We start from the raw sequence: 18,652 nt of genomic DNA, 5'->3' as shown, positions 1-18,652 counted from the left end.
GAAGCCTCCATTGATACTCCTCGACATTCGCAACGACTTAGAAGGTAGAGGAGGGTACTATTCAGATGTGGGTTAGAGTAACGGCTCACAGTAACGGAATATATCACTAATTAGCCTTATATAGCATTTGGAACCAGCTTGAACAATATATTATGTTAACTACTGCGATAGATACCAACCTTTGCGCTAGGTGGTAGGAAGGCTGGCCTCCCAAAGTCGACACAAACCTGTGTGCGATGGCGGTGGTGGTGATGGTAGGGAAGCCACTGTAAGCTGATGCATTCTGAGACATACGGCACTTATAACTCTAATGTAATTACCATAATTTATTATCTATATGATAAATTTATCCTAATTTCTATCAATATACCGTTACTATATACCATTACTCTTGGTCACAGGACTAACATCGTGATCTACAAGCTAAATATACTAAACTTCAGTTCGGGCTTTTTAAAAAAAAGCTCGGATGGTAAAAAAGCCTAGACCGAACCACGGTCTGGTCTTAACCCTAGAGACTGGACCGAAGTTCAGTCCGGGCTTTGAAAAAAAGGAGGACCGAACCACGGTCCGGTCTTAACCCTAGAGACTGGACCGAAGTTCAGTCTGGGCTTTGAAAAAAAGGAGGACCGAACCTTAAAAAAAGGAGGACCGAACCACGGTCCGGTCTTAAATTTAAGGACTGGAACACTCATATAAGCGGTCCGGTCCAGTCCAGTCTGGTCTTTACGGTCCGGGCCGGCCAGTCTAGTTACGATATAACCACAGAGAGTCTTCGTAATGCTTTCAACTTTGCTGTCCTGCGTTATGCTCCATAGCGCTTTTGTAGTCTTCTTAAGGCGAGAGTCACCTGCCACTGGTAAGGTTTCGGCAAGGAGACCATCGAGCGCTTCAATTTGAATCTTGCAACCTTGAACGGCTGGCAGCAGCGCAGCCTTCGTTGACTCTTCGATAGCACCATGGTCAATTTTGTCTTTGGTTTGTTTGAGCGTCTCTTGCAGCACTGGCAGCTCGGCTTTGATGTGTCGAAAGGCCTTTGGAATCTCCCCAAGGTTGGATTGGAAGTCGTCGAGACGCGCTAAGACTTTCGTGCTAAAGTCGACGAGCTGGACGATGCTGGCGATAATGCCGACTACTGTGAGAGGGTCAGCCATGAGAAATGGCTTGCCTATGAGCCAGCATTATTAATGTAACCTGGCTGGTACAACGTAAGGTTGAATGCCGGAGTCTCGCGGCGCTTGCCAACAATAGACGATACCCGGTTGGTTGCGAACGCCGCAACCCAAGAACACCAGAAATAGACTTGCTGACAAAGGAATACAGGGGAAAAGAACACAGCTTAAGGGTTTGATCATGTGTTAACTATGGCAAAATTGAATCAGCTGCACCATAAAGACCTAGGATGAGTCACTCATGGAGCGCCTAAGCATACAAATGCGGATATGCAGGTAGTTATCACATACGACCATAGACTCAAGAGAACTGGGCATCCCGTCCGCTCTGCCATACATAACCTTGGGATCGGTAGATTAGTAGTTGGGTGGGTGACCACCAGCGAATACCCACTGTTGTATGTTTTTTGTCTTTTGACTTTTTATATAACATTATGTAAGGTCCTTTGTTCTTCTGTCTGCGCTTCATCTATTGCATGTCCCAGCAAACACTCGGTGGACATCAGGTGAGGGGTAATCGGTACCATCTGTGTGGAATAATCGGGACCACCCGATGGACCGTCTGGTTAAGGCGATGGTCGCAAGTAGCGCCATATGATAATGGCGTCATAAACTAATGAAGGCTCTCATCCTTTAGCCTTCATACCGGGCGGGCAACACCCACTGAATGAACCCATCACCACCCACTTCAGACGCATGCACTACACGGCTTTTGAATTAGACAAGAATAACAACGTTATTGCAACTCAGCACTTGGTTAAACAGAGATAAGTGATGTCCTAGAGGCGAGGCGGCTTAGAGGCTCAAGTTGGTGAAAGCGATGATGGTGAAAGCAGATATTTGAGTGGTTGGTGCTCGTGCAACACCGACATCCTCAGCTGAACAGGGTTCGGGTAAATAGAATTCGTGAGGATCGACTTATAGTGCAATATCAGAGGAGTAATCATCACATGCTGCCGTAGACTCAAAGAGAATTGGGCATCTTTGTGAATTCGGTCAACGGAACTTTATACAGAGGCTGAATCGCGTGAGTGGTTCTAGGGCAAACGCCTTTATGAGGGCGCCAAATGGCACGTTTTAAAACCTGTCAACCGCTTCGCGCTTTTTCGTTGCTCTGAGGTATGGCCGGCTGAACATTTATGAGATATTTCGTAACGGCGCGAGCCGCCGTCGGGCGTGATCACGTGCTTCTTTTAGCCCACGTGCTGTATGGACTTTCAATGTCCCTGGTGCAATATAAGTCATTAAGTAAAACTAATATATATCGCCAAAGCGAACTCATCTCTTATGTATGCAAGTGCTTGCTAGCCCTAAGATACAATGCAATGATTCCCTCCATCACCTTGCCTCAAACTCTTTAATTCATTCAGAGTGTATTGTATCTCTCTTCTCCCAGGAATTCTCACCCGTTGGACGGCCCTTCCATTTAACAAAATATTCAATTTTCCCTCTCCGTTCTCGCTTCTTGAGTAATTCCACACCAAAGTTACCTTGATAGCTCGCCTCAAAGTCATTGATGAGATCTGTACTGATGTCGTCCTGTTTCTGCCACGTATTATCCTCATCCCGGAAGCCTGCCCACTTCACGAGGTACCAAATCACGCTGCCTACTTTTGACTTGGCAAGAAGCGCTTCAACCTCCCACCTCCCTTCTGTAGCGTGGATGGCAACTAGATTGCTTTCTACTCCTTGGCTGCTACAAAGCTGTTGAACTTCCGTGCGTTCTATGTTTCCTGGTGTAGTTGACACTATGCTTCCGTGAGCATCCTCGATCGAGTCGGCAGTCGCTGGTAGAGTTGATGTGGAAGGAGGAAGAGCATCTTGAAGCTGTGGATCAAGCAAGTCCATCGAAAACCTGGATGGATATCTTTTTCCGCTTTCTTTAGCTGAGTTTGTTATCTTGCGTTTCTTGCACTTAGACGTCTGCGAGCTGTTCTTCAGCTTTGTGCAGTAGTGCACTTGCAACGTCCCTTTGGTCCTTTCCGGGAAGTACTCTGCTATTTCGTCCCATGGCAATTTGTCTTTCTCTTTCAGCTGTATCAACAGTTTGTTGTCATCTTTTGAATATGTCGAATGCCTCCCAGGTCTGCTCACGACTCGTTCTCGCAAATGCGGCCGCTCCCTGTCTCTATCGCCACTAGAGGCACTGCTGATGACATCTTGTGCCTGCTCTATGTCGAGAGGAAATGGTAACTCCTGGTAAAATTTAAGGCAATACACTATTCCCGACTGGAATGTTTGTAGTGTAAGGGAACCCCGGATTGGTATCTCGTGACTCTCTAGCGGGGAATCAGACGACGTCGCTCCTGTCTTTGGAGTTGAGACCTCAGAGGAATTGGCCGTAGCAAAAAAAGCCTCTTTCACATTGCTGGGGCTCATGTGTCCAGAGCTCTCCGTGCTTTTTGCCCGCCTCGGCCGTTTTAGTCTCCGCTCCTGTATCTCAGAGCCAGCGGTGTCGCTATCATTTACGTGATCTCCACCATTAATAAATTGACTCTTTGGAGGGATATCGAAAGAGACCGCTGTTCCTCCCTGGCTTAAGACATCCCAGGAATCGGTCGAAAAAGTAACGTCTTTCACATTGGTGAAGTTTGTTTGTGCAGAGCTATCCGTGCTCTTTGCCCTCCTCCGCCGTTTTAAACGCTGTGGGTGCTCTATATCAGAATCGGAGCCATCATTGCTATGGTCTTCGCCATCAGTACCATCTGTGCTTCCATCTCGATCATCGCTGCGCTTCACCCCAGGGCTTAGTTCAATCGTGTCGATATGGTCGTTCTCTGCGGAAATATAATCATTGCTATCCCTTGTTGATTTTGGTTGATATATATCCATCTTGTCTTCGTTCGTTGGGATCCCTTCGGTCACAGATATAGCACTGGTTTCTTGAACACTACCCAAACCGGATAGACCCTCTGTCTCAAGCTTGCTCATGTTTTGAGAGGCAAGCAACAGCACGTCATTCACCTTTGTCGTAGTTGTCTGTATCGCCACATCACTTAGTGCAGCTTGAGAACCGGAGAGATCTACTAGGATCTCCCTCTCAGCATCGTCCAGCACTCCACTGTGGCCCACATCACTGTCCAGGAGGATAGGCTCATCTGAAAGACATGAGCAACGCGCTTTGCAATTACTGGAGGCTTCCGGTACTCACCCTGGCTTGTACCCCATTTCAGTTTATCCGAACCTGTCCCGTCTCCGCGGACGCTGCTAAGGCTGCCATTTATATCTGGTAATAGGAGTTCTTCGATGGAAGGAAACTCCGTCTCTGCATCGCTGACGTCTGCATCTCCACTGTATCGAATTGACTGCATGGTTTCTGCATTTGGTCAGCTGTTGCCGTCATAAAGAAATACGGACACATACCTCCTGTTCCTGGTAGAGATTGGCGTTGGCGTTGATTAAGAGGCAGTTCTGCGTGGTCCGAACTGGATGACATGTGCATCTGGGCTGCGTCATGTGTAATTGTCCTCTTGATCCCTTCAAAATTGGCACTGGCTGTAGACGGTTGAGAGTGAGTCGAACCAACACCTTGTTGTGGATGCGAAGGTGGCCAAAATGTCGAAGGCGGTATAACCACAGGACGTGGTGGTTGATAAAATTGTTGGCTGTCCCACTGAATAGAAGTCATCTTGAACTTTGATATTGGACGAGACCTATGAACTCGCTATCTGCTGAGGGACACCCGTCCTATATATACTCGTGAGCTACGGCTAGCGCCTGTAATCCGGCCTACAGAACACCCGTGGCAGTCGCCCAACCGCTTCGCTCACTTTTGGCATTACGTATGAGGTTGCTAGATGGCGTAATCATCCCATGTGTGCCAATCTTCCGGATCGATAGCTGTGAAAGCCGCGTCCTGAATCAAATCAGTGGGAACTCTGGCGAAAATGACACCAGGCTCGGTGATCTTTCCGTAGAGGCTGAGCTTTGCTGCCCCAAAGTGGCACTGTTCTGGCTACAAAGAAGATCGGCGACTCCGAGACTAGGCCTGTATCAGAGCGTTCCGCTATATCCCTTTGCTGCGCAGGCAGGCGAAGGAAGTGATTGACGAAAGACTGGATCGGCCTTGGGAACCAAACTAGGGGCGCTAAACCCTTCAGGCTGACCATAGCCTGGTATATCGTGAGATTCGACGCTTAGTTTCAGAGAGAGTCATACGAACTCTCTGCGACTAGGCGTAGATTTCTAGAACCTTCTAACCTATTTGTTAGGGAGGAATCCTTTAGGGCAGAGAATCATACACGAAAATGGGTGTGTTTCTCCAGTAGCCGTTGATATCTCTTACGTTAGAGATGAGCATTTTATAATAACTCGTTACCTACAAGGTATATGCAGCATGCGTTGTAGGTGCTAAAGCAGCATTTGATGACTGCTTAATTTGGCTTGTACTTTGATGAAAACTGAATTCTTCATACGCAGTCTGGGCTTGTAACTTGTCAGCTAGTAATTGCTCTGTTGCTGTAATAAGATCCTCTCTATCTTCAAAATCCTCGTTCTCAGTGAGTGTATCCATCTTAAAGCTTTAAGAGTAGGTAAAAGGAAAGGTACGAGGGAAGGTGCTCTATATTATATAATCTGTGTAGAACCTCATTAGATTCCTCGCTAAGGATGAGGAATAACCCTAACTATATAGAGGCATTATTATTAAATAACATCATAAAATAATTTAGCTACAACTATAATAAAAATGTCGCTCCCATCGAGAGAAAAGAAGATGTCTTCAAATACTCATCTACAACGAGAAATTGACACAGGCCATACATCAATTGAATCATTTATTCCACCTAAAAATATAATTGATTCTGATACAATTACTGAGAAAAACCGACTTTTAAGCTGGGCCAATGCCTTTAACCTAGCTAAATATGAAGCTGAAAGGTATATATATTTACTTATATATAGGTGCTAAAGGTATAATAGTAAGAAATAAGTCGGTCCTATCAAGGAATCCTATAAACTTGTCATTCCAAATGAGTCAAAAAGGAAAAGGGACAACGCAGACAAAGAAGCCGAAAGGGTCGTTGACAACGAGGAAAACCAGAGAGTATTGTCGTCGCCTACTATAGTTCAGTGACCTCAGCTACTCTACTTACCACCAACCCCATCAAAAAGGGTCGCTACCAAAACGACAAAGAGGGTTATATACAGCTTGATTTCCTTAACAAAGGAGAACTTGTTCTTATTTCCTTAATTTCTATCCCACCATCAAAAACATATCAGGCATACAAGGAATTACCACAACTTATCCTCGACTGGGACGAGGGAAAAACCCTCGTTATTAACGACCAAAGTATACCACTTAAGTATTGGAAGATACTACATAAAGACAGCCTTCCAACTTACTGGAAGGTAATTAAGAATAACTGGTTTCAATGGAGGGTAAGCTACGATAATACACCTTATTACCTCGATACTAACAACTATTTTAGTTTATTTATTACTCATTTGTTGCCTGCCAGAGGGACTGGGAGGTATTTTGGAAGAAGTATGGCGAATTCTCGTCTATAACGAGGCTCTATAGTACCCTCCAGGGGGAGCGTATAGCAGCTGATAAAGCAGATGCAGACTTAGCAAGGAAAGAGGTTAATTTTATAGCTACTTATATGCATCGTGGGGCACGAGGGAAAAGAGCAGTACTTATGAAGAAGGACATTGATATTGCTCGTTTATGGCGAGAAAACAATAATAGAAGTGTACAGTGGTGGCATACCTTCTAGTATATAGTAGACTATAGGCTATATAGAGCAATTTACTTCCAAAAAATGATGTTTATATAGGCTATATATCAAAATTCTCGTTGGAAACGAGGAATCACCTGCGCATGCGCAGGTGATTTTTTACTAGTTTCCCGAATTCACAGGTGAAAAAATACGATGCGCAATGCGCAAGTGATTTCTGCAAAACTCAAAATTTCCCTCGCCTACGGCGACCCCATTTTATTTTAAAAAAAGTTAACGACGTAGGCGTAGTGCACATATATTACTATATAAGATGTTAATTTACGAGAAAGCTCGTCGTTACCCTATACTATATCTCCAAAACTCGGTGGGAACGAGCCTTCTGAGGCCTCGCGAGCGTGTTGATGGGGTGGCTACAGGGGGGTTGGGGCCGGCCCACTTGGTGGCACCTTGGCAGCCAAACCCAAAGGGGTGCGCATCGTATTTTTTCCGACAATAATCCCCCATTCAAGTGTTGTCAAAATTACATCGCTATAACAGGGGTCCTACTGTAGGCAACTACAGTAAAAATATGATAAGTTGATGCCTCGGATCCACAAAAATATATCGACTTAATGCATATATCGAGTATACTATGCGACGGCAAGCGGGGCGCGGTTTTCAGCGTCCTGGCTCGCTTCGGTTTAGCGCCTCTACTTCGGGTTTGGCGGTGTCTCGTTCTAGTTTGGCGTGCGTGGTTTAGGCATTACTGCCTGCCGATCTACACCACGCCGCTTTTCCTCAACCTCAGAAGTATAAGTAGACGCTGCCCCTCGCTCCTCTATCCGCACTCTCCCTCGTTCCTTTCCATCACACACTTTCGGCTCTGGCCCACACCTTCTCGGCTGCACTGCCCCCTTCTCTCCTACCAATTTCGCAGCATGTATCCAGATCTGTCGAATGCTCCGGCTCTAACTCGCCTTCGACCTCCTCAAAGTCGTCATGCGCCTATCATTCTGTCGTCTCAGCCTTTTACAAGTTGCAAGGCAGTCAGCTAGGCTGAACTTGGCCGGTTCTCGGCGATAGGGCGACGACAACGCGCTGGCGGTCTGTCCAGAGCAATTTCCCCCGTCTGTTCCCACTCGAATTCCAACACCTACATCGGACGTCGTCGCCCAAATTTAGTCGGAGGCTATACTGCTGAGCGTTGCGATATCCAGGATCCCCCTGACAGGCATTTTTCGACCACCAACAATGTCTTGTCTCTGGTAACCAATATCGGGTCGCGACATTATGGATTCTGGTGGACCTCACTGAAGTGTCGGCATCATCGCGGTTGGATTAGGGCGGATGGAACACATGACAAGGAATGATTCTTGCTCATGCTTGTGGGAATGTGCCTTGGCCAATGGCAAAAACACCTCACGACGGCGGCAACAATAATGACGGGTTAGGCAAGGTTGCTGTGACACCTTGATTGCGTTGCATCCATGAAGCGGGGGGATTATATGGGCTGATTGGGGTCGGATGCAGGAATCGGGAGAAGGAGTTAAGGCATGTTACACGCTAAGATCGAAAAACGTCGCCGTCGAATTCGTTTCTTCGCTTTTGAGCCACTCGAGGCTTCAGCATACTCGTCGATGAAGGCTCAGAATGCAAGGAACAGTCTATTTGGAAATTCCGGGTATTGAAGACATCGATGAGGTTAAATCGTTCGCACGATCAATGTTACAGCGTGGCTCCGTTGATTTTGAGAGCCTCACGGAAAGTCTTGACTGATCATTTTGAGGCAGGAGAGGATGCGATTCCCGGCATCACTGATGTAGCAGAATCTGTCCTACGGGAACTAATATCGGAGCAAGCACAGTGGCCAGAGGATGAGATGACAAAAATGAAAATGCTTCAATCAGCGTTTGAAGTACTGGAACAGAAGGGTGTGATCTCAAGGGCGATGCTGCAGCAGATGTGGGAATGGCGAAATTCGTGGCGATGCTTCGTCTCATCATGTCGGCTACTGCTATTTCCATGAGCAGGACCTTGACGGGTGTATCGAAGACGGCGGCCTAGTTCTTCGACATTGTGTCATTGGTGACAATTTTGCTGATTTGGAGAAGAGGGCGGAAAATGCCCGTATAATTACCGAGACAATGGAAGATGTGGGGTTGGCAACGGAGTGGAATGAAGATCCTGAAAGAGTAATCCATCTCCCTGGGTTTAATTGGCGAGTTCGCCTACACGATAGCACCCACGATGGTAATGAAAGTGAAGGAGAAGAGAGTCTGTCTCTAGATGTCTCTAGATGCCTATGTTTGATGAGACGATTACAATTTGAATCTATATGGGCTGTAACTTACCGTGGATTCTAAGCGAACGCTACTTTTAGTACAGAAATATTATGAAGGCAAGAACGTCTCATGTCTGTAGAACTAAGATATACACGTACCTGCGCAGTCTCCTCTTTCCTTCAGGACCTAACAGTCTCTCGACCAGCACCTCGACTCCCCAGCTTACGTTTTCGAATGCGAGGAGTGCGGCCGGACCTTCAGTCCTTCGCAGGCGACGGGTTAGCACTACCAACCACCTTGTCCGCTTTCTTTTTGTCCTCCAACAGATCAACACTAGACTCCCTGCTCAAATGGCTACTATCCTTAACCGGACTTGCACTCTGTGAACCACCAGCGGTTCCCGGATTAACGTTGCTATTGCCACTACCGCCCTGGCTTGCGATGCCTACGCTAGGGGAAGAGAGATGTGGTATGTTCTTTGGGAGAGGATGCTGAGAGCCAACGCTTTCGGTGTCGACCGAACTAGCTTTTCCGGCTTTGGAGAGAGCGTAGTCACCAGAGTCGAAGTATTTGTGCTCCGTGAGGTGGCCGAATTCGGAGGGGAGCTTGCCGTAGAGGCGAAAGAGTCGTTGCTCGTTGAGGGAGAGAGACTCCGTGTAAAGTTCAGTAAAAATATAAAAGCCGACAGGTGCAAAAAACGTGCTGGGTCACAAACTACTTACGCTGATATTGATTTTGTTCTTTTGATGGAAGTCCATATTGAAGCTTGCAAAAAGATTCGTCCTCTCTCTTTTAAATTTTGACATATGAGATGAATGAACTACGTTGGGGTCCCGTTCTGCCTAACAATATATGAGCTCAAGATTGTATGTATACGTCATAATACGGATATTGCCGTTAATGTGGTAACATCTGACAACAGTTGTCACTCCTCCAGAATTTCAAAGCTTTTAAAGGTGATCAAAGTATCGTGTGTAAGTACCTAGATTAAGTTATGCAAACTCTTTCGGCGACGACCCACTAATACAATGATAGTCTTTCAAGATACCTCAACGTCGGCGGTGGAGAGCTGTCAAAGGCCATTGCGAGGCTAATTACCAAGTGCAAGCTTAGATGGATTCAATGCTGATGTATGTAAAAGGTGCTCGACGACTCGCCCCCGTATTCCAGTAACTCATATGCTAACGCCCTCATCTCCGCTAAGTCTTCCAGGAGCTCCTCAATCTACTGTACCGCCACCGCACCACCGAATGTAAGAAGGGCGAGGAGGTCTTTGATAAGGACGACGCCCGCGCCATGACCCCGCGGCGGAACAGCGACGAGCTGGAGAAGATGAGCCAGGAGGCCAGAGTACAGTTATCACAGTCAGTCCGACCCTCGATTGCCTCCCCGTTTCCGGTCCACACCGGTCAAGCTCAGCACAGAGCGACAGACATTTTTCGTTAACCCGTTTTGTCCTCTTCCCACAGACACGCAAAACTGCTCAACGAGTCCCTGCTGGAGATCTTTAACTGCATCGAGGCAATCAAGGAGGAGCACGACAAGCTGGACGGCAATAATAAGTTCCTGCAGAGGTACATTAGCGATCTTATGTCCACACCTAAGATCGCGGCCACCGGCTCCGGCAGCAGGAAGAAGTAATATAACGGATCTTCCATTCTGTCGACTGGCGATGACCGGACCCTCCGTTTATGGAATGTTTCCGGATCAGTAGCAGAAAATAAATTGACATTGTTCGGCCACGGGAACTTTATCGAGTGCTGCGTATTTGCGCCACCATCCTATATCAATACCTAGCAACTCTAGCTGGATTGCAAAAATCGCCGCCTCTAACTAGCACATCAGAGTTTATGGCCACGGGTTCGCGAGATAAGACCATCAAGCTGTGGGATACACGGGGCAGTTGTTTCAAGACACTGATCGGCCATGACAACTGGGTGCGGTCTCTTGTTTCCCACCCTGGTGGCAAATATCTCATCTCTGTTGCAGACGACAAGGCACTACGATGCTGGGACCTTAGCCAAGATGGAAAGTGCGTCAAGGAGCTATCGAGTCTGCATGATCACTTCTTCTCTTGTCTGGCATGGGCTCCGTCAATTGTGAAGGATAAGGATAAACCTCCAGCCAACGGCGAGGCGGGAGGAAGCGCACAAGATGTGCAGATTCGCTGTGTCATTGCCACTGGAAGCGTGAACATGGCACTGAAAATATTTGCCAGATAGTTGTGCAAGAACAGGCTGCATCGTTGCACCAATAGGGGCTGGAGCCGCGACAATGATGGGCAGGCTTCCTTTGAAACGGTCATCCGCACATCCAGTTGTTACAAGCCCCGACGATAGATGATGGGTGGGCTCCAGCTCAAGCGCCTCGGATGATAGATGATGAGCTGTATACTAAGCTGCTTAAGTGATAGATGAGAAGCGTTAGAAGACATAATTCGCCTAAATATAAATTCGGTGTTTTCATGAATAATATCAGTAGTGGCATTGGCCCATTTCATTCACAAGACAACGATCCATTGTAATTATGAACAGCTATAAAATAGACCATGTACGAACTCCGCCAGGTGAAGAAAACATCCGCCACTATACCACATGATATCCGCCCCCTTCCGGCCACTAGTCCTCTATTAAATCAATAACCCCATCCCTCCCACATCCGCGTCACGGGTCCAATATCCCGACGCACCCCTTTCATCAGTCCATCGCTACACTATACACCCTCCCCCCGGATCCTCCAAACCCATCTATTTCTCGGGCCTGTTCGCACGACGGCGGAGCATCCACTTGTGGATGCACAACCAGATGACGCCAAGCGCGACAACGCCAACGATACAGAACACGACCACGACACCAGCCTCCTTCTTGGCCCAGTTCTCGCGCTTGGAGAGCTGCATGGCGACGTCGCGCGCGTCGAGGGTGTGGATGGTAGGCATCTTTGCGGAATTGACGATGAAGCGCGATGCGGACGTAGGCTTTCTGCAGTGGGATGTTAGTTGTGAGTGAATAAGGCGCGAGGAGGCTCTGGATCGAATCGTATGTATCGGCGAGGACGAGGAATGGGCGACGCGACGGAACGACGGGATGACGAGGAGTAAACAAGAGCGTGCTGATGCACAGAGCGTTGGCTCCAGGCTCGCTGGCTGTCTGGGGAGCTTGTAAAGCACGAGCGTCGCGGATTGTGGGGGAGACGGTCGTAGGGATAACTCGGCAGTTCGTGATGCGATGTTTTGGCGTGGACAAGCTTGGGTTCATCGGTCTTGGCGACGCAATCGACTGATGCTGGTGGAGAAGCAGACAGAGAGGAAGGGAATACTCACAGAATGATATAAACGGCGATATTGTCAACAACAGCTATCAACTGTTGATGAGTTGCATGAGTTGATTATGAGGTTGTTTTGGTGATGGAGATGCGGGCTGTTTGGGTGGTGAATTGACGACTGGAGGTCCTTTCCTTGGAATGTTGGAATGGGGAGAGGAGAAGAGAGAGCTAAGCTACAAACTGCACAATCAGGTGTACATGGGTACGTTGGTTTAAGTGGGGTTTGGGGCAACTCCCGCGGGCAGTGGGTAGACACTGACAGGTGGCTGGATGACGTGAGGTGTGATTGGCTGAACGGCTTAGTTCTAGACCCGCTCTAAATCTTTATCCTTTTCATGATTGGATGTCTGCTTACACTAAAGTTGAGTTTGCCCCACGTAGCAACAAGAGTGACGAAATGCATTTGTCGCTTAATCTCTAGTGTCAGTCAGATTAGATAAGAGGCTAACTATATAAGCTGTAAGGCTGCAACCTCACATGATGGATAACATTGGATATCATGGATATTATGTTATCCATGTTATCCACGGATATCCCTTTGGCACGACGCCACTATATAAGTAGATAGTATTTCCTTAGATAGGAGCTTCGTGCTCAACTCAATATAGTATTCTTTACAATACTGTAATGTGTTACTTGGAAAGCCTTTGTGTCTAATCCCCTGCCTCCTCTGTCAAGTCAACCTTACGCAAGAAACCTCTGTGTCTTCTATCGTTTAGAAGTCAGTGTTACATTACACTGCTGATTCGTTGTAAAAGTATAATACTCATTAAGCTTTTGAAGTGCAGCTCCGCATGCTAGTCCAATTGCAGAGCTTTTACCAAGATCTTCTTGTATCGATATAACTTTATTTATCATCTTTAAGTAAAGAGGGATAGTAAAGTTAAGGATTGGATATGAATCGCTTTGTAACCATCTCGATGGCTTTAAGAATACCAGAAACAATCGTTCAAGAGCTTCAATAATAGCCCAATCACTTATAGTTAACGCAATATCTTTCATACTAGGATCAAGCTTTTGTGTAGTACACACTGCAGTAATCGGTATTCGAAGCTTTAAAGCAGTTTTGTAATGGTGGGTGCACCAGATGTGAGAATCTAGCCACCCAAGGAAGGGATGATTTTACTAAGACAACACACTGTCTTAGAAAAAGAGCCAAAGGGTCGTAGCTTAGACTATTCCACAACGCAGCAATCAGGTGTATGATATAGTGGAGTGGTTTAGACAAGTTGTAACAAATGTTGAGTCTGAGAACTCAGGGATAAGTCAGAGGTTAGCACCTCACTGACTTTTCAGAAACAAGGAGTAACAAGATCAATGCTTGGAAGCTTGGAAAAGACATGGAAGTATGTGATAGTCGATTTACTGTATTGTCTGCTTGCCCTTTCTTAAGGAACGGGCAGTCCTATTTATGCTAAAGGAGTGTAGTTCTCTCATTTTCCAAGACTTTCCATGACTAACCAGGCTTGGTAACTGTAGTCGACATAAGAGAATCCCATAGAACCATCTCTTAGGTTCCTAGCCTATAGGAAGTGAAAGGAGGTCCAAGGTCAGAGTACCCATATAGACAGATTATGTCATAACTTAACCAATCTTGTAGGTAACTAAGGAGCGATGACATGTAATGAATCATAGATGGTTGTAGAAGCTTTTGGAAGCTATCGTTCATGTTCCTAGGCCTCTAGTTGATAGAGATATGTCATGTGTAGTATTAGCCCAGTAACTAAGGAGTGATGTCATGTAATGAATCATAGAGGGTTGTAGAGATATGCTATGTGGTCATATCGGCGCAGTAACTAAGGAGCAATGATGTGTAATGAATCATAGAGGGTTGTAGCAATCGTTGAGTAGTATTGCTCTTGTTGTTGGTGTGACAAGCCAAAATATGTATAGTGACTTGTAGGTTTGAGGAGGAGATTTCTAAGTTTGCTCTTGAGTTTGATAGCAAACTGAGTGCAACGAATGTCAGTATGACAACTAACCAGGCTTGGTAACTGTATTAGAAATTAAGTGCGACCCACAACTAGCTTGCTAATTATGTAGTGAACGTAAGAGAATCCCATAGAACCATCTCTTGGGTTCCTAGCCTATAGGAAGTGAAAGGAGGTCCAAGGTCAGAGTACCCCTATAGACAAATTATGTCATAACTTAACCAATCTTGTGGGTAACTAAGGAGTGATGATGTGTAATAAATCATAGAGGGTTGTAAAAGCTTCTAGAGCTATCATTTATGTTCCTAGGCCTCTAGTTGGTAGAGATATGCCATGTGGTAGTAAGGCCCACCCCCTTAAGGAAGAGGTTTACTTAATAACTTGTTCAATGAGTGTCTAAATGATATGCCGTGATATATGTAGCATAAACAGATGTAGTAGAAGAGGTTGCAGCAATCGTTGAGTAGTATTGCTCTTGTTGTTGGTGTGATAAGCCAAGATATGTATGGTAACTTGTAGGTTTGAGGAGCAGATTTCTAAGTTTGCTGTTGAGTTTGATAGCAAACTGAGTGCAACGAATGTCAGTATGACATGATCCCCCTCTTAAGGACATTTGTTGGCTGTCTGCTTGCCCTTTAGCCAGGTGGCTTTCTTAGAAAGAAATTCTAGAATCAGCTTAGTGTTACGATTACATCTCACAGCTTGTCACAGCTTGTTACGATTACAGCTCACAGCTTATCACAGCTTGTTACGGTTGTTACTGTTGTTACAGTTATTATTGTTATTCCAGTTGTTATGGGGATTACGGGTGTAATCGTCGTAACCAACTTTTCGCTTCGCTCAAGGTTGGAGTAAGCAATGTGAACGCGCCCGAAGCGAGGCGAAGCAATGTGCACTCCGTCGCAACTTGAGCCGATATGCAACTTGCCCAATTCGCTCTAGAATTTCAAAAGGTCCCACTTGCTTGTGGTCTAGCTTCTTTGATGGCCTCTGTGTCTTTATATTTCGAGTTGAAAGCCATACTCTGTCTCCCACTTGATAGCGTGGTGCAGGTTTCCTTTTCTTGTTCGCGAAATGTTCCATTTTTGCTTGCGAGAGCATGATTTCATCCTGCAGAAACTCCCAAACCTTTGCCATGGTCTGAGCTATGTTCTTGTGCTCTTGTTTGGCTTCGTGATATGCTTGCTGCTCTGTATCGAAGCTCATTCTTGGTTCATAGCCCTTGTTCGCAAAAAACGCACTTGTCTTGGTTGCATCTGATGGCAAACTGTTGGCAGCAAACTCCGCCATGCACAAGTATGAAACCCAATTGTCTTAAAGATAGTTCACATGAGCTCGCAAGTAGAGTTCGAGCTTTGCATTGAATCGCTCAGTCTGTCCATCTGTTTCTGGGTGGAAGGCAGTTGAAAGTTTGGCTGAAATTTTCCAAATTTTGCAGAGCAAACTCCAGACTTCTGCAATGAACTGAGGACCTCTGTCTGATATTATCGAGTTTGGTAGACCATGGTGCTTCCATACATGTCGAAGTAAGAGCTGTGCTGTAGCTTCTGCAGTAGTCCCTTCTTGCCCAGCGAAACACGGAATGAAATGTCTTTCTTTCGTCAACCTGCATGCAACAACCAAGATAGCATTGTGCCCTTCACAGAGTGGTAATCCTGTCACGAAATCCATTGATATATCCATCCATGGTCGACTGTCAATAGGGATTGGTTGTAGAAGTCCATTGTAGGAATCTCGAGATGGTTTCGATCTTTGACAACTATGGTGTAAGGACACAGGGAATACGGCTCTCCGTAGGTGCATATGGGAGTGCGAGTCGGAGGTGATGCTGTATTCTATCCTATAGGTCTACTACGAAGGATACAAAAAAGATGAAGGGGGAACCCCGTTGGGTCTGTTTCCTTAACTCCCGAAACGGGCCCGACTCGGTTATCCCAACCCTAGCCCTGAACCTTCCACCGCAACAGGTCTACATCGGCCCTGAACCCTATACACTTACCGTCCCCCACTATAGTGTAACTCGCTATATGATCCTCTACTGGTTCGAAACCCCACCGAGTCGGATTCCATGTTTGTAGTGACCGTAACAGTTCTGAGACAGGTTCTTCGAGTATCTAGGTACGGAGGCATCCTTACATATGGCAGTTTTTGATATATCGAATTATTGTTTTGTCCATGTTTGGCCAGTAATAGTGCTGTTTCATGACTCGCAGCATTTTTCCAGCTCCTGGATGTCCCATAGAGGGTTGTTCATGAACTTCTCTCAACAAGTCCACCTGAATGGTTTCTGGCACCCAAACTCGATTTTGATATTCTAGCATGCCATTTTTGAGTTCGCAATAAGCCAATGCAACCTCTTTGCTTGTTCGATCATCATTCTCAAGCTTCTGTGGTGTAGCCTTGCAGAATTTGTCTTCCAGTTGAGACTTTTGGATTTTCTCAAGAATTGTCATTTCTCTGATATGAGTTTCCACTGGAGCTAGCTGAGCTGTTTGGCCTTGTTCTTTGAGTTTCTGAATGTCTGGATGTAGCCTCGAAGGTGGTAGCAACACCTGAAGCTGTTGCTTTTGTCGATCATCCTCATCATTGCCTTCTGGTCTGTCACCAGGCCTTCGAGTCAAAGCATCTGCTTTTCCATTTTGCTTCCCAGGCCTATAGATGATCTGGAAGTTGTATCGAGAGAGGAATTCAGCCCATCGAGCTTGTCTTCTTGTTAGCTTCTTGGTGGACATGAAGTATTCCAAGCTTTTGTGATCAGACAAGACTTGGACTGGAAAATCTGTCCCTTCAAGTTCTGGTCTCCATGCTTCGAAACATCTGATGATTGCAAGCAATTCCTTGTCATATATCTCGTAATTGCATTCTGCAGGTGCTAGCTTTTTCGAGAAGTATGCCACTGGATGTAGAACCCCTTGATCATCTTTTTGTGACAAGACTCCTGATGAGATGAAGTCTGAGGAATCTGCTTCGACATAGGCTGTCTTGTTTCTATCGAAATGCCTCAAGACAGGAGCTTCTGTGACTGTTTGTTTCAACAGCTCAAATGCAGTTTGGCATGCATGAGTCCATTCGAATATCTGATCCTTTCTGGTAAGGTTCACCAATGGCCTCATGATGCTGGAGTAATTTCGGATGAACCTTCGATAGAAATTACAGAAACCAATGAAAGCTTGCATATCCCTGAGCGATTTTGGAGTTCGCCATTCCAATATAGTAGAAACCTTTGCAGGGTCCATGCGAATGCCATTGACTCCCACGATGAGTCCTAGGAATTTGGTTTCTGGACGAAAACTTCACATTTTGAGATATCTGCTTGCAGTCCAGCTTCTCGAAGCTTCTGTAGGACTTTCCTTATGTGCTCTGTATGCTCCGCTTGAGTAGCACTGTAGATAAGAATGTCATCCATGTATGCGGTGACGAATTGGTTGAGGTAATCCATGAGGGTTTCATTCATGTACCTCTGGAATGTTGCTGGACCATTTGTGAGTCCAAAGGGCATGACCTTGTATTTGTAGGATCCAAATCGAGTTCTGAATGTAGTGAGGTCTTCATCTTCTTCTGTCTGCATTCGAATTCGATTGAAGGCATGTCGAATGTCCAGTTTGGTGAGATATTTTGCTCCTATGACTTGGGCCAGCGTTTCATCAATGAGTGGTATGGGATATCGATCCTTTTTCGTTATGGCATTTAGCTTCCTGTAGTCAACACAGAATCGAAGACCACCACCTGGCTTTCTCACAAACATAATGGGTGAAGAGTATGGGGCTTTGCTTGCTTCAATGAACCCTTTTGGCAAGTGCTCGAAGACATATTCTTCGACCAAATCAAGTTCTTCCTTTGACATATTCCAGAGTGGTGCATATCCCAGCTTTGCATCACCTTCGAGTTCAATATGATGGTCTGAAGGTCGATGGGGAGGTAGCTTGTCTGCTGCCATTTTTGAAAAAACATCCAAAAATTCATGAAATTCCTTCGGAAGGATCAGTCGAGAGTCAATTTCTTCAGTTTTGGTCTTGTTCTTGTGCTCGATTATGTCCTTCATTGATATAGCAAAGACTTGAGCTCCTCTTTGCTTCATGAGCATTCGAAATGGTGCTGCGCCAATCATTGCTATGGTGCAAGGTTTTGGTTTTTCCACTTTCGGAGCAGGTTCCGGAGGAGGCATTTCTTTGGCTTTCTTCTTTGGCCTTTGTCTTTCACTTTTAGATATAGGCTCTGTTTCGAGGGCTCGATCTGGTATAGAATGGTTGCAATAATCTCCAGTGAAGAGGACTTGATCATTGATC

At 46.0% G+C, this 18,652-nt stretch overlaps 6 protein-coding genes across 6 annotated transcripts; 3 read left to right on the top strand and 3 right to left on the bottom strand.

The window, feature by feature from the left end:
- Positions 1-530: 530 nt before the first annotated feature.
- On the bottom strand, positions 531-4,614 carry VC83_06132 (uncharacterized protein; the record flags this gene model as incomplete). Its single annotated transcript, XM_024469737.1, has 4 exons — positions 531-1,135; positions 2,663-4,270; positions 4,324-4,488; positions 4,536-4,614. 4 exons carry the CDS (start codon positions 4,612-4,614, stop codon positions 531-533), a joined length of 2,457 nt encoding a protein of 818 aa, XP_024324146.1.
- A 3,914-nt stretch (positions 4,615-8,528) lies between these two features.
- Positions 8,529-8,858, top strand: VC83_06131 (uncharacterized protein; the record flags this gene model as incomplete). Its single annotated transcript, XM_024469736.1, has 1 exon — positions 8,529-8,858. The coding sequence occupies one exon, from the start codon at positions 8,529-8,531 to the stop codon at positions 8,856-8,858; it is 330 nt and encodes a 109-aa protein (XP_024324147.1).
- Positions 8,859-9,371: 513 nt separating this feature from the next.
- On the bottom strand, positions 9,372-9,872 carry VC83_06130 (uncharacterized protein; the record flags this gene model as incomplete). Its single annotated transcript, XM_024469735.1, has 2 exons — positions 9,372-9,764; positions 9,837-9,872. 2 exons carry the CDS (start codon positions 9,870-9,872, stop codon positions 9,372-9,374), a joined length of 429 nt encoding a protein of 142 aa, XP_024324148.1.
- Positions 9,873-10,227: 355 nt separating this feature from the next.
- Positions 10,228-10,755, top strand: VC83_06129 (uncharacterized protein; the record flags this gene model as incomplete). The annotated part of the gene is made up of 3 exons (XM_024469734.1): positions 10,228-10,255; positions 10,319-10,478; positions 10,584-10,755. The coding sequence occupies 3 exons, from the start codon at positions 10,228-10,230 to the stop codon at positions 10,753-10,755; spliced, it is 360 nt and encodes a 119-aa protein (XP_024324046.1).
- Positions 10,756-10,964: 209 nt separating this feature from the next.
- Positions 10,965-11,336, top strand: PAC1_3 (protein with putative role during mitosis; the record flags this gene model as incomplete). The annotated part of the gene is made up of 1 exon (XM_024469733.1): positions 10,965-11,336. One exon carries the CDS (start codon positions 10,965-10,967, stop codon positions 11,334-11,336), a length of 372 nt encoding a protein of 123 aa, XP_024324045.1.
- A 274-nt stretch (positions 11,337-11,610) lies between these two features.
- VC83_06127 (uncharacterized protein) lies at positions 11,611-12,558 on the bottom strand. Its single transcript, XM_024469732.1, has one exon. The coding sequence runs from the start codon at positions 12,366-12,368 to the stop codon at positions 11,811-11,813; it is 558 nt and encodes a 185-aa protein (XP_024324115.1). The 5' UTR covers positions 12,369-12,558; the 3' UTR covers positions 11,611-11,810.
- Between the last annotated feature and the right edge of the window lie 6,094 nt (positions 12,559-18,652).

The sequence above is a fragment of the Pseudogymnoascus destructans genome, assembly GCF_001641265.1.
Source record: "Pseudogymnoascus destructans isolate 20631-21 unplaced genomic scaffold scaffold_10, whole genome shotgun sequence".
In the NCBI taxonomy this organism is placed as follows: Eukaryota; Fungi; Ascomycota; class Leotiomycetes; order Thelebolales; family Thelebolaceae; genus Pseudogymnoascus; species Pseudogymnoascus destructans.
The sequence above is the reverse complement of the archived record's forward strand: the minus strand, read 5'-3'. Positions and strand labels throughout refer to the sequence as shown.